Here is a 27,680-nt window from a genome sequence, read left to right as displayed (position 1 = left end):
ACTGGGAAAATATGCTCGCAAGAAGAATGGAGGAGTACATTCTAGTATTCTTCAAAAACTTGGAGTTTATACAGTCTATACCACATGATGAGGATAGTTTAAGGGAATCGATTATGTTCACAATGCCTTCAGGACTAATTGATATGGGGTACATTGGGAGGTAGTCATAGGACATGTATGTTTGATCATTATTTATAGGGAGGTCAGAAAAACAGCTGATAAAAATAGCATTGAGTTCATTGGCACACTCTTCACAAGAAATAGGGCTACCATCATCGGCTCTGAGCTCTACAACTGTACTACTTTTCTCTTTCGTGGTGTTCCAGAATTGACGGGGGTTATTAATTAGCATAGACGGTAATGTAGAATTAAAGTAAGTACTTTTCGCACTACACACAGCTGCCCTGTACAAATCAGCAGAGGCATGGTATGCGTCCCATCGGTCAGCTGTGGGTTTGCGCTTAGCGGCGCGGAAAAAACGCTTTTTCTTGTTTCCAAGTCTCCCGATTGTTCTAGTGAACCATGGTGCATTTGAGTTCGAGTAAATTCTTTTGAGTGGGATGTGCGACTCAAGGAGCTCATTTACTTTTAGTTTGAATATATTCCAATTTTCGTTAACAGAACGCCTGAAAAAACCACTTAGAAAAGTGTCTAAAAACAATGCCAATTCACATTTAATAGCATTGAAGTTTGCTTTACTATAATCCCGTATTGTTTTAATAGTATTGGAAGTAGCTTGTAAAGGTATATTTAAATCAATATGTAGCAAGCAGTGGTCGCTCAAACCAGGCAGGTACAAAATAGATGATACTAAGTCTGGACATGTTGTCAACACAAGATCTAAAATATTTGCGGAGGTAGAAGTAATTCGTGTAGGTTGATCAACTAGTTGAGAAAAATTGAACTCGGAACATAAGTTAATGAAATCATTCCCTTCTGATGAAAATGGGTGGACAGTAGGTGGCGTAGTAGACCACTTAATGCTAGGATAATTAAAATCACCGAGGAGAATAATTTGTGACGTAGGAAACCGACTAACGATTGCATTAACTGAATCATGTAATTGTTCACAAAAGGAAGACGAAGCGTTGGGTGGTCGATAGCACACACCCAAAATTAATTGCTTGTAGTTTACAGTTACGCTGACCCAAAGCATTTCCAAGTCAGTTAAAACATCGACAACGTTTGAGACTATACCATCGGCCACAGCTATAAGAACTCCACCACCCATTCTTTCACCTCGATCCTGCCGATATACGTTAAATTTCTTACCGCACGTAAATATTTCACTGCTCGAAATTCTACTAGATAGCCATGTTTCAGTTAACAAAATAATTTCGCAGTCAGAAGAATCAATAATTGAACTAAGATCGTCTCGGCAGCGCATGACGCTCCGAATATTGCAAAAGAGTAAAGGAACATCACGTGCCTTGAGGCAGCGGCTTGAACCAATCCCCCCAAAATCCTATCTGGACGTCGCCCCGGTCGATGCTGAAGCCCCGCTGTTTTCGGCTTCGTCACGAACTGGCCGCACGGCGCCAGCGGTAACGACCTCGTAAACGTTGTCCTTAGCGAAGTCGTAAGCGTATATCTTTTTGTTGATGTGCAATTTGTTATATTTTAGTTTAAACGCGGCATTTTTTGATTTTCCGAAATCAATTAGTTTAGATCTAGCTTGGCGTGTCGCCGGTGAAAAATCTTCACTGACCGATAAACCGCTACCTTTGATAGCAGCTCTCGACTGAAGGACACTATCTTTTGTTTTGAATGACTCGAATTTGACGATAACAGGCCGACATTTATCTTTACAAAAAGAGCCTAATCTGTGGGCGTGGGCAATGTTTTCGCAAGGAATTCCCAGATCGGAAAGAACATTGACAACCTTTCTTTCAGTAAGCGACCAAGTTTCAGCGGGAGAATCAGCAATGCCGTGAAATATCAAGTTGTCACGACGTGACCGGTCTTCTATTTCATCAAGACGAGAGCGGAAAACAACAGCTTCATCCTGAAGGTGCTCGATGTTCTGGCGCGTGGCGCTTAGCTCCCGCTGAATTTCGTTAATCGTCAGTGCTCCAGACTCGACTGCCGCTAGCCTTTCGTCAATAGAGCTTAGTCTAGTTTCAATCTTTGTCTGGTTTGCCTTTAATTCGTTCACTGTACTTATTATGCCGGCCTGTCCTTCCTCAAATTTGATAGAACGAGTGTTTAGCTCTTGTAATAAACAAAACATTTCATTGAATTGCTTAGCCTGGGCATCCGACATAGGACCTGGATTCATTTCCACATCCCCAGATAGCAACAGTAGCTTCAAAACATCAAAACACTGACATGTCAGAACCAGTAACGTTTGTGGGCATGGGAACAGAATAAGTAACACGTCGTCTGACTTCTTACAATGTAAAGAAGGAACAGAACCAACCTGCATGAGCAAGAACGGAGGGGTGTTATCCATCCGCATGGTGCAGCTGTTCCCATGCCCACTACGAAGGTGAACGCTCTCCCAAGCGCTTTTGTTGAAGATCGGAGACGTTGTCGATGTTGATGAAGATGCCTTGACGATGCGATGCAAACTGAAGAGGCCCAAAGTGCTGACCGGCCCATCGCTGCAATCCTTGGGCGTTACCGCGGGCGACGTAGCAAAGACGTTTGCTGCCGGACACTGATATGTCGCCCCGCCAGCCAGGGGAAGGAAAGCGAGTATCTGCATGAGCAAGAACGGAGGGGTGTTATCCATCCGCATGGTGCAGCTGTTCCCATGCCCACTACGAAGGTGAACGCTCTCCCAAGCGCTTTTGTTGAAGATCGGAGACGTTGTCGATGTCGATGAAGATGCCTTGACGATGCGATGCAAACTGAAGAGGCCCAAAGTGCTGACCGGCCCATCGCTGCAATCCTTGGGCGTTACCGCGGGCGACGTAGCAAAGACGTTTGCTGCCGGACACTGATATGTCGCCCCGCCAGCCAGGGGAAGGAAAGCGAGTATCTGCATGAGCAAGAACGGAGGGGTGTTATCCATCCGCATGGTGCAGCTGTTCCCATGCCCACTACTTTACTTACACAAAACAATTCACGGGTTACTTACACAAAAACAATTCACAAACCAGGGAACGTGCACACCTTACTCATGCAACCATGTTTTAACCGACAGAGTACCAGCACGTAACTTAAAGAAAAACTTTTTCATATTAGCGGGTACCAGCATTTTTTTAACCCTACAGAGTACATCCTGCCCAGGGAGATTACTGTACAGCATTTGATAAATGGGAGGTGAAAAAGACGTTTCTATTAAATCCTTCGTTAGACGTTTTCGTGACACATTGCATAAATAGTCTAACAAAAAGCGAGCAACAAAAAATCTGTAAGCACTAACTACTTCTCTTAAATAGGCACTTAGTGGCCCAGACCCTCCGTCAGAGGACGAAGCAATAAAATCAGGTAAGGCGTTACACAAATGAACCTGAAAAATTGTACGCAAAAAGGGACTGGTTTAATCACGCAGGAAGATAAAACGGTCAACAACTTGTCGAATAAAAAGATGGGCCAAAGAGAGGCCACCAGATCGTACACGTCGAAAGAGGTTCGCTCGGTTGGTACGTTCCCAAGAGGAGGCCCAAATGAAAACCGCGAAAACACGATGCAACCTATGAATGGAAATACGAGAACAGTGCAATACTTGACGTAGGTGCCATACCTTTGCAACAAAAAATAGGTTACACACCGTGGCGCGTGCGAACATTGACATATGACGGCAACCGCTCTGCGTTGCTTTATCATGTAACTCATCAATTTCTTTTCGCCACAAATGGGCATTATCACGGTAACACTCTAGTGGGACGCCTAGATAGCGGGTCGGTACGGTTTCCCATTCGATATTTTCGTTCACTCTCGGCTTGGATGGCCACTCGCCATGCCAGAAACCCAAACATTTTGACCAATTCACTGAACAGCCAGTTTGCAGGCAGGTGGTCTTAATGATTTCGATTACTTTTTAAGACTCTCTGTATTCGCGCAGAATATCGCAATATCATCCGCGTAAGCCAGTATTTGGACTTCACACGTGTTCAGAGTAAAACCGCTAGCGTTTGTTCATGAATAATGCGCAAACAGAAGGGTTCTATACGCAAAGCAAACAATAGTGGTTATAGCGAGCAATCCCTGCCTTACCGAAGAGTTGACAGGGATCCCTTCGCTTACATTCTTGACAATGAAGATCGCTGTACAGTTTTGGTACGCCATCCGCACTGCTCCCAAAATTTTAGATCCTACCCCTATATGTTCCAAAACACTGAAGAGGACATCATAAGACACGCGGTCGAAGGCTTCTTCTAAGTCTAACTGTAACATCGCAACCTTCTTCATCTCTGAGTCGCAGCACTCCAAAATACTGCGAGCGACATGAATGTTAGTTAAGGTACTTCGATTCTGTATGCAGCACATCTACTGCGGCCCCACAACATTCCTGATCACGAATTGCAATCGTCTAACCAGGACTTTCATTAGTATATTGTAGTCTATGTTACTAGACGTTATAGGACGATAAGAATTTACACTACGAAGTTAACGGGATTGTCACACAAAAGAATCGATACCGTATACGTATGCAGAAACGATGGCGGTAAGAATTTTTGGTCATACGCTTCAGTAAAAACGTCTAACAAAATAACTGCAACTTCATGCTTAAACGTCTTAGAGAAAAGTGCCGTCAACACATCTGGGCCTGGCAATTTAGCAGGTTTCAAATCTTCTATTGCGATTGTTATCTCCAACAAGCGTATCGGTTCTTCTAGAAAACTTTCAAATTACATTATATTGTCATCACTAAAGTCAAGAACTCGCTTTCAAACACCGTTCTTTTTTTTTGAGCCATGATGACTGAAAAGTTTCGTGTAGTGTTGGACGAAAGTCTTTTCTATGAAAGTTTTCTCGACAGACAGAACGCCATGGTGTTCGATTTTCACTATTTCAATGCCGCGCGCGTATTTTTTTTACCGCGGCAACCATCCTTTTTGTGGGCACTTCTCCAACCAAGAATCTTTCGAAACGAGCTCGTATAGCGGTCCCCCCTATATCTTTCCCCACCTATGATCCCGAGTTGGGCTTCTAGGTTAATAATGTTATTCAGAAAAAGACCTGGAGTTCGGCATTCTTCCCGTAATAGCTTCTTCAAGTTATCACGCAACAGATCTTCGTTTTTTTGTTTTTTTTCTTGTAACTTCAAGGAACACGCCTTCTCAATTGCGTTGATTTTTACCTCCAGCTTGAAGGTCTCCCACTTCTCGATTACACACACCTTCCTTCAGCTCTGCTTCCTGCCATTTCTCCTTGACTACGTTCCGAAAAGACACATCTCGAATCAGCTTCGCGTTATGTTTCCACTGTTCTCACGAAGAAGGTGCCGGTTTTCCTTGGCACCTAATTAATTGAAAACTAACGAGGCAGTGATCGCTAAACGAAACGTAATCGACCGAGTTACGACCACACAGGGGAAGCAGATCCTAGGAAATGTATATTCAGTACAACCTGGCGTGACTGGTGCCTAGCGAGTGGGTGTACATCAGACACTTTGTACGAGGCACGCAGCACGCATTATCGTCGAACTCACAGTGCCCAATAAGGTTATTTAAAACCATAACACTGGTGTCTCTGTAGCGCCCTCCATTGGAACGGCACTCCCTTTTGCAAACACAATTAGTCTCCTAGAAATATAAGTCGATCGCACTGACAAAACCCATAAATATTTTAAAAAAAACATTCAGCGCTCATCGTGCTTATTGGGAACATAAACACAAATTACGCCACTCAGGACTACAAGCGGTGAAATCAAACATGACACACCGCCCGGACGGGCATGTCGTAACAGTGTGGACGACAGCGACAACAGCTTTCTTAAGGAACAAGCAGCAACCTGCCGACAAACCAACAGCGTGACTCACGCAGTCTTCATAGCGCGACAGAAACGACCGCAATACACTTTCGGTTTGACCCTCACTCTCTACTTTGGTCTCTTAAATCCATGATATTTAACTCATGCTCGGTATATAGTCGGTAGAGCTGCTGTTGCCTACGCCTAGCTGGGAGTCCCCGCACGTTCAGCGTAGCGACACGTAATGAACCTTCAAGAGACACTACCATTGAGCAAGTTACAAACCTCGAGCATAGCGCTCACCTATGTGACTGAAAGGGAGCGGCCGCAGCACCAGACAGTCACTGCTCGTCGTCTCGGGGTAGAGCCGACGAGCCGCCACGGTGTACAGCCGACGACCCGCCACGGCCACCTCTTCGGCATCCCTCCTTGTTCGCCACCTCTTGTAGCCCCGGCTCAGAACGAGGGCGAGCCGCGTCGGTCGTCACTGTCGCCTCGTTGAACGGTCGCTTGGCAGCCTTGGCCTCGAAGTCCATTTCACCCGCGTCTTCACCCTCGGAGGCCTTTGTCGTGTCGCTCGCGTCCGGTGCCTCCCGCGCCGTCACCTTCACTTTGTTCGCAGGTTCGCCACTGAGTCCATTTCCCAGTGCCGTAGGAGTGGTCAACGCCTGATTTTGCGCGACACACGGCTCCGTGCTGGCGTCCGCCCCCGTTGTCTGAAGCTCTGTTGGTGAGGGAGCTATCGTCGTGGGTGACGCTGACTCCTTTGCCTCAGCCTCGTTCATGACGTGGCTCATGCCCGTGTCGTCAGTGGTATGGCTGGCGACGCCTCGGGCGTACGACCGCACGCAGTCCCTTGCGTCGTGCCCGGAGGCTCGATATTTCTCGTACCTAGGCACTCTACACTCACGCCGTATGTGTCCCGAGCGACGACAGCGAAGGCACACGGGCGCGCGCCCGGGAACGAACACAAGTTCTGTGCCTCCTCGGAACCCGAACTGGTGAGGGAGGGATTCTGGCGTCATGCCATCCTGAAGCGCCAGGCGCACGACGACTGTCGTGGTGTCCACGTCCGACAGGCCCTCGACCTTCCACTTTTCGCGGGTCACTCCCTTAACTTCTCCGTAGGATTCGAAGGCTCGACGGGTAGTTTCCACGGGCACGTCAAACGCCACCCAGTGAACTTTGACTTTTAATCCCCGCTTGTTGGGGTCGATGGCCAGACACAAGCGGTCCTTCACTTGCAAGTGCCCTGTCGCCAGGAGCTTCTCCTTGGCTGCAGTAGTGTGCAGCATTAGGAGCCACACGTGTCCCATTTCAAAGGCGCCCAGGCCCTCCACTTCTTCCCGGACACCCACCTGGTTAAGCGGCCGAACAAAATCTTCTACTCAATACCACCACCCCCTCCTGCGGTCCAAAGCTTTGCCGGAAGGAATCGAGCGCAAAATAACCGCGTAGTCGCTTGGCAAACCGCCGAAGCCAGCATCACCACGGTTTGAAACCGTCGTTATCATAGTCGCTGAAGAGCTCTTCATCGCACGTCCGTTCGCTATCCCCTCCGGCGATGGAATCCCCTGAGCTACTGTAGGTTGAACCGCTTTCCCCAGTCGAAGCCGGGCAGCACCACGCATTGGCCACATTCGCAGCTACTAAAGAAATAGTTCGCGTGCATATTCAACTCGCAGTACGCACTTCGTGCTTGACGTTTGCGCGAGCGATGTCTTCAGCCATGAGAAGGGGGTGACGATTCGGCGACGTCTTCGTGCAAATCGGCTTGGAGGTAGGGCGTGTCGTACGGGATGAATACCAATTCTTTTGATCCGTTTTAAATTTTTCTTTTAAAGGCAGACAGAATTCGCCAATACCGCGAACGACAGTTCTGAAGTAGAGGTCTCACGCCCGTCGTCCGCTGCCACCGCCGTCCCCGCTAGTCCCACGATACGCGAAACGACGCCATGTTGAGAATTACGCAGTGAACGTACAGAATGCTCCCGGCTTTCTGTGCAGCTTTTTTTTTTCAATCAACCTAATTGCAGGTTTTTAGAATACACAAAAAATGAGTTTTCTATTTTTTCTATTGAGTCTGTGCCTTGAATGACCCACGACTTTGATTAAATTTTGGGGTTGTGTCTAACCTTAGAAAACGGCCCGTGACCGCGAAAAAGAGATTGAGCGCGACTCAAACCGGCCAGTTCTTGCTCGTCTGTTTTCGGGCCGAAAGAAAACGAATTTCGAGCCGCAAATTCTGTTCTGGGTAGTTGGGCTTTCATATGTCTCGGAAAACTAGAAACCTCGGCGAGCATAAATACCCGGTCAGTGTTCCTTTAAGGTGTGCTTACCTCTCTGCCTTTACTTGTACTGCAATCATTCTGCTTTACAGTTCACGCTTTATAAACTTTTGTGGAATAATGGAATAAAGGTTATCCTTAACAATCAATGTACCATGTCAAAGTGCCATCGCACCTAATCTAAGTAACCAAAAAACACTCACGCAGTCTATGAATTCATTAAAGTGTGCAAGGCGCATACATTGCACAGTGCCCCTCCGTTGCAAATCTCATTTCTTTGTGTCCTGTTATGCTACAGTGCGTTAAAAGGGAAATATTTGTTTCCCTTTAGCTCTCAGGAACAAGTCTGTTTTTCTTTTGTGGAGTTTTGTGTTTCACCGTATTGTTTATTGTTCCTTTCGTTTCCGCTTTCATGAGCGTTTCATTCGTTCCAAAACGACTTGCGTAACGACACATCTCTTTTTAGCAGCGCGTGAAAAACTTAATTGTCATTGGTTTAGGGGTTATGTTGGTTTTATTATGCTACCATGTTACCCCAGCCCTCTAGTTTCGTTAAACACCCTAATAGAAGACATATCCCATATTCTAGACTGCATTTGGATTAAATAAATTACACCACCCTCTACTTTCAGGAGCGCCAAGCATTTACATTTTTGTTGTTTAAGAACCGACAAGATACATGTTAAGGACCATAGAGAGCTAAAGTAGCCAAATGGTTAAAATAGCAATTAACCGCGGTGGCCACAAAAACGTTTTAAGGCGTGAAATGATATTGGAATGTATCAATATATGTAAAACCGAATTGAATTAACAAGCAAACGAATTCGATCCGGCTCAATAATTGAGTATTGAACAGGCAGGTTTAAAATTGAGCTTTGATTGCTTTGCTTGAAGGAAGCTTTTAAGACACCATATAATCTGGCCGAGAAAGCGACCTGATATCTCGATTTGCATTATTTTAATTTGAAAAAAAAAATATAAAAAAACTTTTGGTTGCTGGCATAAATGTCGCGTACCTCCTACGCTTGTGAATTAGCATTTGCTTTAAAGATTCCGTTTCCTAACTGACCATTTGCGCGCGCTTTCCTCGATCTAAAAAGTGTTAAAACTGTTATTTTTAGACAACCTAATCCACCACAATAAAGCCTGTATACGTTCAAGGTAAACGCATTAGGAGATCATATAGACTGGGGGAACAAACTGGTCATCATACTCAGTGCTTCGAATAAATGTATCTATACGTGTAAATTCTAGTTACTTTACATGCGAAATGTAATTATGTCTATTATAATGCAAGGTTAAATTAATCGTCACCTTTTTTGGTTTAGGTCAACATTCGATATGCTTCTATGACCAGTCCGAATTTGAAAGTCAAATTATGTTCTGTACAAATAATGTCGGTAAGTATAAGGACAGCTTTCTCTATCAAACTGCACGTGTCACAAATAATTAGTTCATTTTATGCATTAAAATTACCGAAAATTGCGATACCTGAGGTAGCGGTTGTCTCCTTTACAATTATCCGAAAAGTGTATAGTATGCAGAGCCACAGCTGAACAAGGGGAGCGTGCCAGCACCCCAAAGCAGAAACCAGCATACGCGCCGACTCGCACGAGCCGGCGCGAAGATTGTCTGGTTAAAGAGAGCGTGTTTTCATTATGAGTACTTTAAATAGAAAAAAAATATTAAAACATGAAGCACGTGCACGAACACAATCATACTCACTCATTCGGCAACGACCGAATGTTTAATTCCGGGCAGAAAATCTTCGCGCGTTGACCAGGATATAGTTCAAAAACGGGGGACGGCCGAACGGAAGGGATCATATTCGGTAGGACAGATAAAAAAATTGTTTGCCCTCCCGATCATAACTCCTTCCCTTCTACCCTTGCCCATGTTATCTATATGCCGGTCAACGTGCGGAAGTTTCGTGCCATGGAATAAACGCACGCTTTTACTAACTGAAAAGTGCGGCTGTTTATAGACTATCATTTTTGCTTTGATTATTTCTATTTAAAGTAAAATATCGCCTCTTGCCTAAGCTTTAGACGGACGCCAATTCATTCTCTTGTACATCGAACACCCTACCGAAACACTGGTGACCCGGGTGTCCGATCATCAGGAGCCAGAGTAGCGCAGGCAACATCTTCCAACGACGACGGTACCTTGTCCGCCATCCAGCTCCTCTTTCCGTCCTTCTTGGCAAAAAGTCCTGGGGCCGGGTTCTTCCAACTGGAAGCCCAATTTTACTTACGGCGAATCACAACCCATGTCTCCTGCTGCTATCTTGTTGTTTCCGTCCTTCCCTCAGAAGTGGCTAATAAACTGGACGATGTCCTGGTTACGCCTCCTCCTGACGACCTCTACGACTACATAAAGTGGAAAATGCTCGCCAGAAAGACAGTCAGAAGCATCTGGGGTGCCAAACCACCATGAACACCAAGAAGCTGGGCGACCGTGGATCCTCTCAAATGCTTCATGCGAATTGTTCCTCCGGCGCTTGCCCCAAGTGATTGGCATGGCCCTTGCCCCAGCAACGGACCTGCCCATAGATCGCCTTCCTGGGGTGGTGGACCGCGTCATTGCGTATGCTACGCCAAGCCTGTCAAGCGTCACTGATAACTCCCATCAGTGTCCCACTACGCGAGCCCTAGGAACCGACATAGACGCCCTGAAAATTGCTATCTAGGCAGTCAACACAACGGGTAGCAGCTCGCGGCGTCCACCAAGAAATATTTTCACCTTGACATCAAAACCCATGTCGCCATCGCAACCCATCTCGAGGTTGCAGCTCACAGTGACAACGAGCGTTTCCTGTTGGTTCTACCCGGCATTTGGCAACAACGCACGCAAGTACCAACAGCTGTGCGACTGGCAGAAAAGAGATGCGGCCCGTCATTATAGGTGGCAAGTGACGTGCGACCAAAAGCAAGCCGTCTCTTGTTTATTCGTAGCTTTCACGACCTATAGGGGGTGCACTGGTGCCTATCAAAATGCCCGTCATCTGGATGATCGTCATAGAAAAATAGTACGAGGCGGGGTCTGCGGCGCGTAAGTAATCTTTGCTGTATACGAGCAGTGTTAGAGCCTCACTTTATTTTTTCACGTCAAGAAGGTGCAGGGAAGCACCTTTATTCTGAGGCCTTTCATTCAGGAGCTAGGGACCACAATTCTTACACCGCGGTACCACCATCGCTGAAAGTTGCGAATAACGGATCGCGTTTCCCGTCAACGCCTACTCGTCCACACAGGAGCGGAAACGTCCGTTATTTCACCTACATCAGCTGAAAGACGACGCCCACAGACGGTTGCCTCGCTGTATATAGGTCAAATATTCCAACATGGTGGACGTTCTCAGACATAGGATTACGCAGGACATTTCGGTGGGTCTTCGTCATGGCTGACGCAAGCCAGCCCCGCTCGGCTCAGGCTTCCCATAGCAAAGTGGTTAGTTGGGCAAGTTGGTAATGATTGAACATGGCTAAAATTGCGCACAAATAGAAAGGCACAGTTAAGAGGGAAGAGGGAAGAGACAAGAGCAAACTAGATCGAGTGGCTCTAGCGCGAACTCACATCTCGATGTATTGAAGGAAGAAAAAAGAACAGCCCGGGGCATCAGCTCGAGTCGAGGCCACACTCGCACGGGGGCACCCGAGCACGCGAAGGACACACATCATCATCAACCACACCCAAACGATTGCAGAAAGGCGATTTCCTTACGAGTTAAAGCCACAGAAGGATGGCAGGCTGACACAACGCTCGCCTAGGAGGAGGTACCCGTTAAACACTATGTACAATCAGCACGAAATAAAACCCGAACGCCGGAACGCGTGGCTCTTGATACAGGCTGCTCCACCTGGAGGGCCCCTGAGAACTAATGAAAATGGGCCGGGGTGCGAGGGTGCGGGTCCTACTAAGATGAGCTCGACCCTCGTGCGGCGCGTCTGGGAGTTCCGCGTTTCGCCGGTGGCGCGCTGTAAGCGCCGTCACATACGATACAAAAAAGCACTGTCACTCACTTTGTGTATCGGATTTCCAGTGATATCTCTTCAGCACTGTCATTCATTACCGCGTTGTGTATCGCAAGGGCGAAATGAAAGTTGAAACATTTCGTGCACCCAAGACCCGTAGTGCTTGATGACGTGTCACCGGAACCACGCTGCGGTGATCGACGTGCCACGCGCGGTTTCTGAGAAATAGTGAAACGTCATAAACGCGAAATAAAATTCGTGTGTTCGCACGACCATACCTTTATGAAAAAAAAAAAAAGAAATGCTGCAACAGACTGACGCGGATGCCTCGGTTTTTATGAGCAATACGCATGTTTTCGTGCGAGGTTATCAGTTGATTCTTAGAAAGCTTGCTGTCGCTCTCTTTGGTAACCACCGATATGCCGGGCGTATCAATTCCGGAGCGGAATACATTCATCACCCTGTCTCAGCAGGACCTATCGCAAAGAGCTATAGCCAGGTGAAGCGGCCGCCCGGTGTCGACTGGGCGACAGTGCGGCGACAGAAAAGCACACCGAAAGACGGCGCTTACAGCGCGCCTCCGGCGAAACGCGGAAGTCCCAAACGCCCTACGCGAGGATTGAGGACATCTTAGTAGGACCGGCACCCTCGCACCCAGATGCGTTTTCATTAGTTCTCAGGGGCCCTCTAGGTGGAGCGGCCTGTATCGATGGCCACGCGTTCCGGCGTTCGGGTTTCATTCCGTGCTGACTGTACATTCGTTTTTCGGAACTACTAACACTCGTACCCGCATCGTACATAAAATGCAGGAGTCTAATCACAAACATAAAAAGTAAACTTAAGTCCCAGGATTACTTAATTGCAATCAGTTTCGTATGATGCACATTTAATGACCTCAAATACTTTTAGGAGATATTACTATGAATGCTCACAGGAATAGCCTCGTAAATAATGTACATAATATATTTGTGGTAAGATGCGTCTAGAGCGAGATTTTTTGTTTCTTTACATTTTTGTCGCTTGCAGTTTCAGAAATTTATTGGATTGGTAACTGAATATTTCGTAATACCAAGTTCTCTTTTTCGAGTTCATTTTTGGACTTGTATATAAGCTCTCCTAATGCACCTTTTGAGACAAAGCAAGGAATGCTGAATAATAATATTATGTAAGATATAAAGTCTGTATGATTCCCTTTTCAAAAAGAGCTTACAGACAGTGATCGGTTTTTAAGACAAAATCCTAGTTTGGCTATCAGAGCTCATACTCAGCCGAGTACAATGTATATACCAGAGAGCCACCCCATCACAACCCAAATCTGTTTAATGGGGAATTTCACAAGGCCATGTCCTTGACCCTACACTTTTTGCTGTTCATCGATGATCTCGTTTCGCATATAAGCTCAACTCCTGTGCTATAAACAGGCCACCTCACGCTTGTTCAACCAATTAACTCGATAAAAGACTATGACGACCTCCAGAAAGACCTAGAAACAAAATACATATCTGGACTACCGTAAAGAAACAACCCTTTAATGCCAGAAATCCAAATCGCTGTCTAGGAAGACGCCATACCCACTTCCCTTCTCTGGGATCGACGACGAAGTTACCTAGCGAAAGGACTATAAGTGCGCAGGTGAGCTTGTGGTATACCTAATCATGTCGATTGACAAATGAGACTGTGGTGCAGAAAAAGAACTAAACAACTTCTGGTAGAAGAAACAAGCACAGAAGGTAACGTTTCAACCTCAGCTCAAGGTTTTATTTCTCAAGCATTGTATATGCACCTACAAAGCCACTGTGAACCACCTTCTACGCAAAGATCTCCTATGTTGGAAGCATTTTCAAATGCAAAGTGCTTAGACATTCACAAGAAACCAAACCGTCCAACCCACAAAACCATCATTTTCAACCACCTTCTATGGAAAGATCTCCGGAAATTAAAAACAGCGCGGAAAGACGAGGACCAGACAAAGAAGTGACACGGACGTAGCGCTGTTTTTGTCTGGTCCTCGTCTTTCCGCGCTGTTTTTAATTTCCGAAGTATGTACCAACTCGCCCAAGCCTCAACTTTAGGAAAGATCTCCTATATTTAAACCATTTTCAAAAACAGATAATACATACACTTACAAGAGACCACGCGGTCAATCCCAAAATATAATGCCGTTACCATCAAGGACGAAGGGAGAGGGTTCCGGAACCTACATCTGGGTGACCCCAGGAACACGGCGACTAATGCGCTTTGTTCCCCAACCCGGGAGCGGTGTTAAATATTAACACCGCTCCCAAAATCATTCTCCTCCTCAAAAATAAAGGAAACTCGAAGGTGTTGTTTACAATCTGATTAACTTTTTGACGTGACTTCCCAGTTGCACCGAGGCTGGGCTTATGCAGTTTACTGTAGGCTTTATCATTTTTCTTTCTTTCACGACTGTCTCGATATCATTCTGCTCTTTCTGTATAACTCCCGTCTCTGACCAGTATGGAGAACAATTGTTGCATTCCGGAATGTGCTTTGCGATTTCTGAGTTCGATGTTTTTGGGCTTGCATTGCTCTTATATTCTAACAACCGGTCGTTAACACATCTCCAGGTTTGTCCCACGTACTTGATCCCGCATGCTAACGGTCTCTCATACACCACACTCTTTACGCAAGGAACTGAAGGCTCCCGATGTGCCTTCTGGTAGCATCCATGGTTGCCCTGAATGGCATCAACCTACTCTTTTTAGAAATACAAGAATACTAGGTCTACAGAAAGCTGAGTTAACCCGCCAATTTTTGCGGGGAAAATGAGGTCAATGACCTGGTGTCACGTCACCTATGAACAAATTCATTTTCTCCGATAGATTTAACAGGAAAATTAACGTGACGTGACCTCAACAGCAACTCAATTCCCCGCTAAATATAGCGCGAAAAATGACGTCACATGACTAGGTGTCACGAAGCCTACGAATAAATTCAGTTCCTCCGCTAGATTGAGCGGTAAAATAATGTCACGTGATCTTAAGAGCAATTCAATCCCCCCTAAATTTAGTAGAAAAATTGAAGTCATGTAACCTCAACTCGATATAATTTTCCTTGCCAAGTTTAGCGTGGAAAATGACGTCACATGACGGTGTCACGTCATCTATGAGCAAATTTAGTTTCTCTGCAAGATTTAGCGGGAAAATTGACCACCTATGCAGGAGGAGGAGGGGAGAGGATTAGGAGTAATAAATAAGGAGGAGGAGGAGAGAAACGGAAGAGGAGGGGAGGAGAACGGGAGGAGTAGACGAGGAGGTGAGGGGGAGAGGGTGCGAAGGAGTATGAGGGGAATGCCCTCTCCTCCGTACCCTATCCTCCTCCTCCTCAAGAGCTGCACTCTAATTTCGCATTACAGATATCGTTGTTTCGACCGTTCTTAGTGCTCATCGCGAGGGAGTTTTTTCTGAGCTACTTTTCGCGCCAGAGGCAGTGGGGCAATTACGCCGACTTAGTATTCGCAGTTGGACGTTTTGTATTATGGAGGTCGTATTGCCGTGCATCGCGACGGCGTCGTAGGTCACGCACACGTTTTCCCTTGATCAGCCAAACGTATGTCAATGCCGTCCATCACTTGGATAACCAGCTCCAGCAGCAGGGCGAACAAGAGTTTCTGAAGCGATTGACGACACGGTTTCTTGCGGTCACGAAGGTTGAGTAAGCCTGCACTGTAGTATGCTTCGATGTCTTAGACCCTGTAGTGTACCGCTGAGACGATACCAATCAAATTTTCTTGAGACGAAGTTCGCTGGGGCGTCAAAGACTAGAGCACCGCCTTGTGGCGTCTGCAAAAGACAAAAACGTTTGTATATGATTTGCTTTAATGTAATTTGATCCGAAATTAATGTTTTTTTGTTGTTTCGACGTAAAAAGTTCAAAAATTCTGCAAAGTAAAACTAACACAGCGCGTAAAGTTAAAGAGAAATTTCGATTTATAAAACGTTCGACGCTTTAAAGAAAGTGTTAGCGAATAATCATTAAAGAATATGAAATACGTTCACAAATCCCTGTAATGCGAAGGTAGAGCGCAGCTCTAGAGGCACGTATTTTGATTTCGCGATATACCGTGCCAAACAATATGAGAAAGAAACATATAGTATATATATGTACAAATAGAGATCCCACTCCTCGCAAAACTGGTTCTGCACCCTCCTCCTCTTCCGTGTCTTCTTCCGCCTCCTTTGCCCCTCCTCTCAAAGCATGATATAGATTCAATTTCGGCGTGCTGTTTTTCAAATGACCTACTCTTAAATGAGTCAAAGACGAAAGTTATGTCCTTTTCTAGGAAGCGTGAAATTCTGAGTTTTCCCTATGTATTAGATTCCACCAATATTACTCGCGTTGAGGTCATCCGTGATCTGTGCGTTTTTATAGATCCTGCAATTAATTTCAGTCATCACGTGACTACAATTACGAATGCTTCGTTTAGAGTGCTGGGAGCCATTACACGAGTGACACCGGTTTTTCTAAACCACTTTGTATTTTTCGTTTTTTTTTTTTTCACTGGTGCGTAGTCGTGTTGAATATGCCTCAGTTGTCTGGAACTGTACTGGAGTGACAAATTCAGGTGTAATTGGGAGTGTTCAACGTAGATCTCAAAATCTAATTTTAGTTGATTACCTTACAAAAAATAACGGCAATTTACTCGCAAAAGTTTCCACCGTAAATCTATCGCTGATTGCTAAAATTAAAAATATCTTCAAAATGATAGGCAAAATAAATACAATTATCTTTAAATACAATTTTCAAATCGGCCGAAAATGACACCATCAATATCACGCCACCATTGCCGGTTCAGGAACGACATCTACGGAAAAACGGTTTGTGCACCATCAGGTTAATGGAGCCTAGCTGCATTTTCCATCCTTCCACCTTGCCTTCTGCTAAGCATTGGCGCGACCTAACAGATGTTCTCCCGGAATTGGGACTGTCAAAATGGTACCGGCACGAGTGTCCCGATACGACGACAGTATCGGCAGGGTCGGAATTGTACTCGCATGACTTTCCCGATCCGACGTGAATATCGGCAAGTACCATGTGCTGCATGGGCCTTGACGTTTCCATATTTACGCAAATAAGTGTATACACTTTCTACTCTCTGACTTATGCATTTTACAGATTGCGAATAAATAAAATTATGCGCCCTCCTCCCGACATCACGGTTGTGGCACATTTGCTATAACACAAGATGAGCAAGCCTATACATCGACATTTGGGGGAGTTTTTTTTTTGGTCCTAAAATTTTGGTTTAAGAGAAGTTTTAACGGGTCGCATTAACTGACAATTTTTTTTAAATATTTTTATGCTTTCATCTAAATTTTCATAGGAGAGACGTTTCATATGTATAAATTGTATTGCATTTTATTATATCGTACTTACCTTTGAAATACTACTTGATAGCAAAAGTTGCGATATTTATGCACTTAAAGAAACATTAAATTCCAAAATACATTTTCAAATGCTGTGTCTTACAAAGGAAAAAAAAGAACTATCCCCGAAAAAAAACAAAAACGATTAAGCAAAATGTACGACGCGAGACTTGTTTTGAATTAGGAAACTGGGCTTCTATTTTAGAACCAACTACTCGAAATACAAGCATCTTTCGAGATCGGTGTCAACTAAATGATGCGTCGTGTCGTAAATATTTAAAGAAAGTTAGGCCAGGGAAACTTAATGTTTTTATGTTCATGTTATATCCCGGCACTTAAGTATGTTTTGGTGAGTTCCGTTTGCTTTTAAACACATCCGTATTCACCAGGCGCGAGTAGCGCCTGTTTAACCACCGACTGGCGACGTCCGACTAAAAAGATCACGTGGCGAGCGATATAGTCGCCGCTAAGTGAGCGCTTGGTATTCACCGGTCGTGTTTAGGGCCTAGTCGCCCCGACCGACTAAGAAATCGATCAACAAGTATTAGTCATGGCGTAGGGTTAGTTTAGCCTGTGTTTAGCGGGTGACTAGCGGCTCAGCGCCATGGCCGACTCGTATCACCGCTGATTGCCAGCGCTAACAAAGCACTTACTCTGTCTCGAAACGCTGGGGGACACATGTAGAAAGAATTGGAGGAGCAAATATTGTGTAACTATTCATGTTCAACCGCATAGACACCGCTAAAGCGATCTCAGCGGGGCGCTGCACGGCGAGAAAAAAACGCATTTATGGGCACTTCCATATTTGTTTATGTCGCTGACAATGCGGCTTCCGTATTTCTTCCTTGCGTTTTTGTAATTATTTTTTTGTAAAACTCTGTCTCGGGCAATTAGTCTCTCACTGTAACTTTTTTCTTCCTGATAAACGTTTAAATATTAGTTTCTATACGACAAAATACCAATTTACGCAGCGGCGTTTAAGTACGCGTGCGCGTGACCTATCTTTTTATGCCACTTCCGCTGCTTAGTTCTGACTAGATAGTCACCCGCTAGCTTCGCGCTCGTGAATACCGCAGAACTGGTCGATGCTTAGTCGCTGATTTTTTCTCTTAGTTCGCTAATACTTACTCGCGGTACTAGTTTTAAAACAGCGCTAGTTAGTCACGACTGGTGAATACGGCTGATGGACTGAACTCGTACAGGCGCACATAACCTCCTTTTTCTTAAACTCGTGGCTAAAATGTCGGTGATAGCAAATTATGGGAACCAAATGTATACCAAAATGTATTGATAAACACACAAATATTTCTGGTAGTGGTGGTTTATTCCTAATTACGTTCTTAAAAAATTTCCGCGTATGTAGAAAGCCCCGGAACCAAACGCCGGCGCAAGTGGCGCGTTTTTTGACAAGTGTTGTGCTAGTCCAAGGCGTACCGGTCAAACTACATGGTGAAGTTTGTACTCCACAATCACAACCCAGCTTCATAAATATATTCCATCTGCTGTAGTGCCAAATTTGGCTTTGAGCCGCTCGCAAAATTATACTATTTTTGTAATGGGGTGGCGGTGTTAAGTTTCAGGAGCACTGCACAATAGCGACGTTTGTTCCTGGTAATAAGATAATTTCTCAATTTGCTTTGTCTAAACTCCTTTTTAAATCTGCTACTTGATTGATTCCACAACTCAGGCCACGACTTCGCCAAAAGGGGCGTTGTGTTTTTTTTAATTTTTTTTTTTTTATGAAAGCATTATTTAAAATTTATGACATGGCTCATAAACGTCCTCATTAATACGCGCAAAAACAAGCTCCCGACTTTCCTAGCCCTTTAAAGGTGCGTTCTGGTTTAATCTTTATTTTACGTTCCAGAAAGGCCTAAAGAAAAAGTTGTATGAATTAATAGAGTATGATGGCACCTCCTATCTCGACGCCAGTGCTACACTTTTCAACCTTAAAGAGGAGATACAAGAGACATCATACGAATCATATGATGCTGTCCTTCTGTCAACAAAGTAAGTGCGTTCGTCAGTATCTTTAGATTTGATTGAAGGTTTACGAGGTTATAATACAACTGTTCATTGCAAATGCATTTTCCTCCGTTTCAAAATGGTCAGTCAAATTTTCAGTTTCATGTTCAAATTTACGTTCCTTACAATGTTCAGGGTAAGCTGTTTCTTAAAGCTGCCTAAAAAGACCAAAGAAACGCTCGAACTCAATATCATTAGAACTAAGCAAGGTATCGCAGCTTTCAAAAAGAAAAAAAGAGCGCACCTGAGCCCCGGCGGCACCGCGTCTGTGGAGAGATAGTGCAACCAGCCTCTGCTGCATCGCGCGATGAGAGCGCAGCAGAGGTTGGTTGCACTCTCTCTCCACGGGGCGCGGTGCCGCCGGGACCCAGATGCACTCCGATAGCAAACCGAAACTTAAGAATCCCCCCCGTCCCCTCCCCACTACACACGACACACGAACACTCGTACGCTCCCAAGGACGGGAGAAGGTCGAAGGTCGCCATTATCAACACGCCGGTCAAGTGACGTACAAGCAGACTTGTACGTAACGCGTTACAAGTAATTGATTACTTGTAATCAATTACAGTTAAGTGTAATTTTGTAACGCTTCAATTACATTTGTCAAGCTGTAACGCTCGGAGTAATTCAATTACTTTTTTCTGTAATCAATTACAAAATCGATTACACAATTACCAATTACATTTTTCATCCCACAATTTTTTTTTCTCACAAAAATCAGCATAGTCACTCAGCCATGGAGCAAAAATGATTGACATTTTTTTAACATCTAAAAAAAATAAAACTAGGATTAGTCGTCAAATCCTTTTTTCTTTTACGCCACGCTCTTCTACAAGCGCGCCACCAGCCTTGGCTGGGGAGTTCCGGATCTCGTTGCAGATTGCTGATAAAGTCGACGGGAAGCGGGAACTCGCTATTGACTTTTTAGTGGGCTTTGTTCCTTAGGTCGACGCGTCATCTACAGGACAAGGTCCGAATCTGAAAACAAAAAAAGGATGAGCATCGTACCGGCGTGCGGTCGTGTATCACTACTGCGTGGTGCACGTTAAAGACCCCAGGCTAGCGGTTGTACCGCACTGGCTAAATTGCCGATCTACAGCTGGGAGACTCGTCGCCCCTCTGAGGCAGACCAAGTTCTAGGCTGTATAAACACACACACAACCCAATTATTATTTAAACAAAAAAGGAACAATAACCAAACAAAATTGTGTACGCAATATTTTACTGTGTATTTGTGTATTTCTGTCATCGCAATAAAAAGTAACGTGAAAGTAACTTGAAAAGTAATCAATTACTTTGGAGTAATTGTTCAATTACTTCTGGGAGGCAGTAATCAGTAACGGTAATCGGTTACTTTTTTTACTGTAGTAATTGTAATTGTAATCAGTTACTTTTTTTCAGTAACGTGTACAAGTCTGCGTACAAGCAAACATTTTGTTTTCTCTTTTTTTTTTTACTCTCTTTCTTTTCAGTTTTCTCGGTGGCCTTCTTTTTGAGTTCGCATTTGTCTTGTATTAGCACGGTGTTGCCATGGATGACGATCCGGGCGCGGTTCGTTCTTCGTTGTTCATCTAAAATGTTATCTGAAACAGCGACGACGATCGTATGAAGGCATCTAGACACTGCCCCTGAATGTGCTTTTTCAGTGGAGCGTGCCGTGCATCAAGTGTGTCGTTGCGGATTTTGAGTTCGACATTGGACTAACAAGAAAGGTTGGTCACGGGGAGGCGCAGAGACGAGGCTCGACTTGTTCTCAGTAACTCGGTTTTAGCGATTGAAGTGACCATTTATTCTGACTGCGAAACTCCGGCGTTGAAAGCGCGTCTTCTACAAACTCTTAAGTTTCATTTAGGAAAAAAAAAGAAGTGTTAGTATTTGGAGATGTTGCGTTTGGATAAATGCTCATTTTTGGCGTCAAGGTAAATTACGTGATTGGGACTTGTGAAATGCATACAGATCATTTTTGACGAGATAGTTGGGTGAAGTAGAGTCAACACATTCGTTAACTCGCATCCGCACAACGCGCGAAGCTCTATCATTTAATGTCTGAACGTTCGTGGCACATTAAACAAATTAGCCAGTTTCGTCTGACTTTTGTCAGCAATTTCAGCCGTGCCGGGCTGTCTCGCCGATCCCCAAGACGAGCGAAATATCACCCGTTCTCCTGGCGAACATTCCGTTTGCCTTCGGGGACTAAATCATACAGATGCACCCTGTCTGAGGGGGACTAATGGCTGCTTTTGCTCGCGCAGGCCTATCGGTTAGTCCCAGTCGAGCGCAATTAGTCCCCAGCTTTTGCGCACGGTACCTAGCTTGAACCAGATGGTCCTTTCGGGGAGCAACTGGGAGTTCAGAGGACCAAATGCTGCCGTTAGTCCCTTGAGGCCAACTTTTTTCTCGGAGTGTGTGTGTGTGTGTGTGTGTGTATATATATATATATATATATATATATATATATATATTGGAAGACTGTTGATGAATAGATGGGGTTTATACAATGAGCGAGGAGCGATTACAGTGGTGTCGCCAACATAACGGTTCGAGCAACGGCCGAGCACAGCACGAGCTTCTAGCGCTGCACGAGATCTGCGGGCACCGGTCGAAATCCAGCTTCCTCTTTCGTCCTAACAGGTACCTCCCCTTGCAAAGAGGGCCGGTCCACCGGCCCTTGTGTTTAGGGAGCTTGTCGGTGGTAGGGTTTGAGGCGGGCGATGTGGACGATATCAGTAGAAATGGTGCGGTTGTTTCGTGGCGGAAGTACCGCAGTTACTTCGTAGTTCGTAGGTAACAGCTGGCGAGAAATACGGAAAGGGCCTCGGAATTGTTTTTGGAGCGTTTCGCATTTTCCGGGCTGGCGGGACGGTGTCCAAACAAGAACCTCTACACCGATATTGTATGAAACTGGAGGGTGGTGCTCGGGCGTGACGAATGATTTGTTGATGTTGTGATGCAAGCGTGCGAATACGTGAGAGCTGTCTGACTTCTTCAGCACGGTAGAAAACGTCTTGGGCGCAATTATCGAGAGAAGAATCTTCTATATATGGCAACAATGTGTCAGTGGTAGATAACGGCTCGCGAGCATATAGGAGATTATAAGGGGAGTAACCAGTAGTGGCTTGACGGCTGGTGTTATAAACATATGTAACGTAGGGCAAAAAAAAATCCCAGTTATCCTGATCGTCAGTAATATACATGGACATCATATCGGCTATAGAGTATGATTAAATCATTCTGCCAAGCCATTCGTTTGGGGATGGTAGGCGGTCGTGATGTCATGAATAGTGTTTGCAAGGCGGCAAACCTCATGGAGGAGGTTTGCAACAAAAGGCGTTCCTCGGTCTGTGATGATGGACTGGGGGGCTCCGTGTCGGAGAAGGATGGAATGAAGAAAGAAATCGGCAGCATGAAGGGCCGTGGCGGTCGGGAGCGCTTTGGTTTCGGCGTAGCGTGTTAAGTAGTCGATAGCTACGATGATCCATCGGTTTTGGGCTTGTGACTGGGGGAAGGGCCCCACAAAGTCAATTCCAATGCGCTCGAATGGGTGGTTCGGTGGAGAAAGGGGTCGGAGAGGCCCAGTAGGTGCTGTTGTGGTCTTTTCTTGGTCTGGCATGAGTGGCATGCGCGAACATACTTATTTATGGTACGGTGCGTGCCAGTCCAGAAGAATCTAGAGCGTATTCTGAAATACGTTTTAGCAAAGCCGAGGTGACCGGCTGTGGGGTCGTCAAATTCGCTTGAATAATTTCTTTCTGTAAATGTCTCGGAACCACAAAAAGCCATTGTCGTCCGTGGGGCTCGTTGTTGCGTCTATAAAGGACATTATTCTGAATAATAAAGAGACGGGCGCGTCGTTTAGTGCGTTGAGTACAGGATGTTGCGACGCCTTGTAAGTAATGAATCAGCGGTTTCATGGAATCGTCAGACAGTTGCGCTGAAGCCATGTCGACGTTATCGAGAGCTGCTGTAGCATGTGAGGTCTGGAGAGAAATGGTTGTATCGTCAGCAAGAGGACATCGAGATAATCCGTCAGCGTCGAGGTGTCGTTTCCCTGATTTGCAGACGACAGTGAAAAGGTATTCTTGAAGCTTTATGGATCAACGACCTAGACGTCCCGAGGGGTCCTTGAGGCTAGCCAACCAGCAAAGCGCGTGGTAATCAGTCACGATACGAAATGGGGATCCGTACAATTAGGGACGAAACTTGGAGACAGCCCAGATGACGGCTAAGCATTTTTTTTGATAGTCGAAAAGTGGCGTTCGCCTTTGTTAAGTGTTCGGCTAGCATAGGCAATGACACGTTGCTGGCCATTGTGGCTTTGAGCGAGAACGGCGCCTATACCGTGGCCACTGGCATCGGTGCGTATCTCGGTGTCGGCACCTTCGACTAAGTGGCCCAAGACTGGACCCGACGTTAATGCTGTCTTGAGTGCTTCAAATGATGTTTACTGGAGTGGGCCCCATTCAGAAGATGCGTCTCTGCGTAGCACTTGATTAAGCGGCTCAGCGATATGAGAAAATCCGGAAATACACTTTATGAAGTGCGTGTATAAGCCCAGAAATGTTCTCAAGTCCTTGACATTTTGTGGGACCGGGAAGTCGGACACAGCTCGTGTTTTGTCTGGGTCTGGGGGTATTCCATCTGCGCTTACCAGGTGACCGAGCACTTTGATTTTCTTGGCGGCAAAAATACATTTTTTTTAGTTCAATTGTAACCCAGCGGCACGAATGCAGTCAAGGACCATCCGGAGACGAGATAGGTGGTCGTCGAAGTTTGAAGAAAAGACAACAATATCGTCCAGGTAACAAAGGCAGATGTTCCAAGAGAGGCCACGAAGGAGAACGTCCATCATGCACTCGAATGTCGCAGGCGCATTACAGAGCCCGAAAGGCATAACGTTGAAGTGGTAAAGGCCTTCAGGTGATATAAATGCTGTTTTAGGCTTATCAGCCGAAGTAACTGGAACTTGCCAATAGCCACTTCGGAGGTCCATGGATGAAAAGCACGACGAGCCTTGTAGCGTGTCAAGCGTATCATCTATCTGGGGAAGTGGGTATACGTCTTTTCGAGTCACTTTGTTAAGGCGGCGATAGTCGACACAGAAGCGCCAGGTACCATACTTCTTTTTTACGAGAACGACGGGCGACGACCAGGGACTAGAGGAAGGCACGATCACACCTTTGTCCAGCATGTCAGTGATGTGATTTTGTATCAATCTTCGTTCTGCAGCGGATGTTCGGTATGGTCTGCTCCTGAGGGGCGGGGAGTCACCGGTGTCGATATGATGCTCCACAAGTGTGGTACGGGTTAATACCTGGTCAGTGAAATCAAAGACACTGCTATAAGATGCAAGAAGAGTGCGCAATTTGAGACGTTTGGCTTGGACGACGGTTGAGGCGATCACCCTCTCCAGTTTTTTGGTGACGTTATTTTCCGCAATTGGTCTGGTATGAGCGGCAGTCGTGGAAAGTGCAGCCAAGTTGTGTTCAATATGCACTTGGAGGGAGGCAATGCGCGTTCTTCGGGGGAGGATTTGAGGATGGGTTGAAGTGTTGGTTATCCATATGTGACACTTATCGTCTGAAATGGTGGCGAGAGAATAAGGAATCACAATTCCTTTTTTCTGTAGACAGGTGTGAAGAGGTTCGATGAGAGCGACAGTACTTGCGACTGGGTTGGCGATGACGAGAGTTGCAACGGCTGCCGACTGGGGCGGTATGAGTAAATCATGTTCAATGTGAAGATCGGCTAGTGGTGCTTCAAAATGTTCATTACTGTTCTCTGAAGGGCTGAGATGAATTTCACGATTCGCACAATCAATGAAGGCGGCTGTTGAAGATAAGAAATCCCATTCAAGGATGACGTCCGCGATGCAACTTGTGAGTACAGTGAACAGGATAACATATCGACTGCGGCCTACCTTCACTGACGCGGAACAGTATCCAAGCGGCTGGACCAAATCACCGTTACCGATACGTAACAGGTGTCCACTGGAGGGGGGCGTAAGTACTTTGCGCAAGTGTCGTCGGAGGCGTTCAGGAATACACGATTTGGCTGCGCCAGTGTCTATAAGAGCATGAAATTTTGCCGTCCAATTTCCGCAGTTATGTTAGTCGGTCCTACAAACGGAGGATTTGCCACAAATTGTGCAGGTGCAGCCTGACCTCCATTGTCGATGCAGGCTGCGGTGTTCAGTTTGACTGGTGGGAGGTCGAAGCCACTGCGTTGTATGGCACACCGTGAATTCACGAGGGCGCCCACCTAACCATTCGGCCAATCTTGGCCGCGACACGATCACATGGTCGTGTTGCCGCGGGGTCGATCGGGATCTCGAATTCGGCTCCCGACGCGCCGCTTTCTCTCCTAGCCACTGGAGGGCGCTGCAGGCGCCCCCGTGGCAGGCGAGGAGAAACCTCCTCGCCCATCGAGAGATAGATACTGGGTGGGGCAGGGGGCGAGAGGCCTCTAAGAACTCCGGACGAGACCGAGACACCGAGACGCAGGCACTGGCAGGCAAGTGGGTGGCGACCGGATCTAGGATATCGCGGGACGCGAGGCCTAAGGACATTCTTTGTGTTTGGCGTTGGTCTTAACGTGCGTTTGTAAATATTTGTGTGATGTCGCGTGTATTTGTAGTTTAGGTTAAGTGTTTTGTAGAGTTGTATTTTATTGTACGAATAAACGGGGAGCGGAATCCCGCTCCCGTGAAAGAACCAGGCTGGACTCGGTTGGTTGACGGACCACGTGGGAAATGGCGAATCGGCGGCGGTACGCGATTTCCTACAAATGGCGCCCAACGTGGGGCAGGCGAGCCGTAATTACGGTCGCAACGTCCGTCGACGACACTGCGTGGAAGTTCACGCGGGGCGGTCCCCCTGGTTGGCGAGTTTATACCGCGGCACTGCGAAAGTGGGAAGGGTACGTCCAAACAACTGTTCGAGACGGCCACGGGTAATTTCGCCCTCACGGATTTAATGTTTTTGGCCGACGTCGCTACGTCGACGGGGCTGGCGGAGCGGAACGGCGCGGCGATGACCGCAGCGCCGAGTCCGGACACGCCGACGGTAGCGCCGGTCGTGTTTATGCCGCAAAGCATGGAGATGTCCCGTGAATCCACGGCGTTGGTTGCGGCGTTCGCTCAGGCCTACAGAGCATGCAGAGGCAAACGCCGCCGCCAAGAACCCTCATCCGCATTCCGGTGCCGGAGTACAGCGGACACAGCGATCGAGCTCTGAGCGCGACCGACTTCTTGCTGGAAATCCAGCGATATCGGAAGGCTACCGGCCTGACAGAGAAGGAGACGCTAGGCAGAGTTCTGCCGGTGGCTCTTGTAGGCCCAGCAGCCAGGTGGCATCGCCTTGTAGGCGAGTCAGCCGGAACACTCGACGAGTTCACGGCCCACTTCCGACAAGAGTTCTTGCCGGCAGACTACCTGCCAAGAATGCGCAGGGAACTGGAGGAAAGAACGCAGGCTCCCGCTGAGTCCTTCGGAGAGTACTTGCGGGCAATGCAGGAACTCCTGCAGATCGCCGATCCGAATGCTACGAACCAGGAGCAGGTCGAGCGGGTGGTGAGGCAGGCGCATCCCACCTTCTCGCGGTATCTGCGTGGGCGCCCATTCGGAAGTCTGAGTGAGCTCGCGCAGGAGGCGCGCAGGGTTCAGGCCGACATACTGGCGGAGCGCAGGTACCACCTTCCCCCAGCACCAATTGACACGCTCGAACCCCGATGCGCGTGGCAGGGTCCGGTGCCACGTGGGTATCGACGGGGGGAGGCCGCAATGGCGGAGGCCAGCGGGGAGTCGAGCGGGAATCCCTGGGAGCTCACGGATGACGCCTTGGAGCCAGGATCGCGCCGAGGAGGGAGCGCGGCCGTCCACGCGACGGAATTCCGTCCGACCGGCGCACCACGGATCGCCGCAGCCCAGGAGCAGGCTGCCGCCGACCCGCTGCCACAAAGGGGTGAGCGCATCGGACGTCCCACTGGGGAGAATCCTATCCCAGGTTGGCGAGGCCGCTGCTTTCGGTGCCACGAAATCGGGCACTATAGGCGCGACTGCACAAGGGAGATTCCGGGAAACAGAGGAGGCCGCCGATAAAGTTATCGGCGGCGAAACCGACCAACGAGCGGGTCCCCGACACTCCTTCGA

General features: G+C 46.8%; 1 protein-coding gene across 1 annotated transcript in view; it reads left to right on the top strand.

The window, feature by feature from the left end:
- Positions 1–27,680, top strand: part of LOC115323018 — a 189,103-nt gene that overhangs the window by 45,071 nt on the left and 116,352 nt on the right. Inside the window, exons 7-8 of the mRNA XM_040205305.1 lie at positions 9,480–9,551; positions 19,377–19,519. Coding sequence (XP_040061239.1) covers positions 9,480–9,551; positions 19,377–19,519 — 215 coding nt within the window. The remainder of the gene's footprint in view (positions 1–9,479; positions 9,552–19,376; positions 19,520–27,680) is intronic.

The sequence above is a fragment of the Ixodes scapularis genome, unplaced genomic scaffold (assembly GCF_016920785.2).
Source record: "Ixodes scapularis isolate PalLabHiFi unplaced genomic scaffold, ASM1692078v2 PGA_scaffold18__7_contigs__length_3171195, whole genome shotgun sequence".
Lineage (NCBI taxonomy): Eukaryota > Metazoa > Arthropoda > Arachnida > Ixodida > Ixodidae > Ixodes > Ixodes scapularis.
The sequence above is the reverse complement of the archived record's forward strand: the minus strand, read 5'-3'. Positions and strand labels throughout refer to the sequence as shown.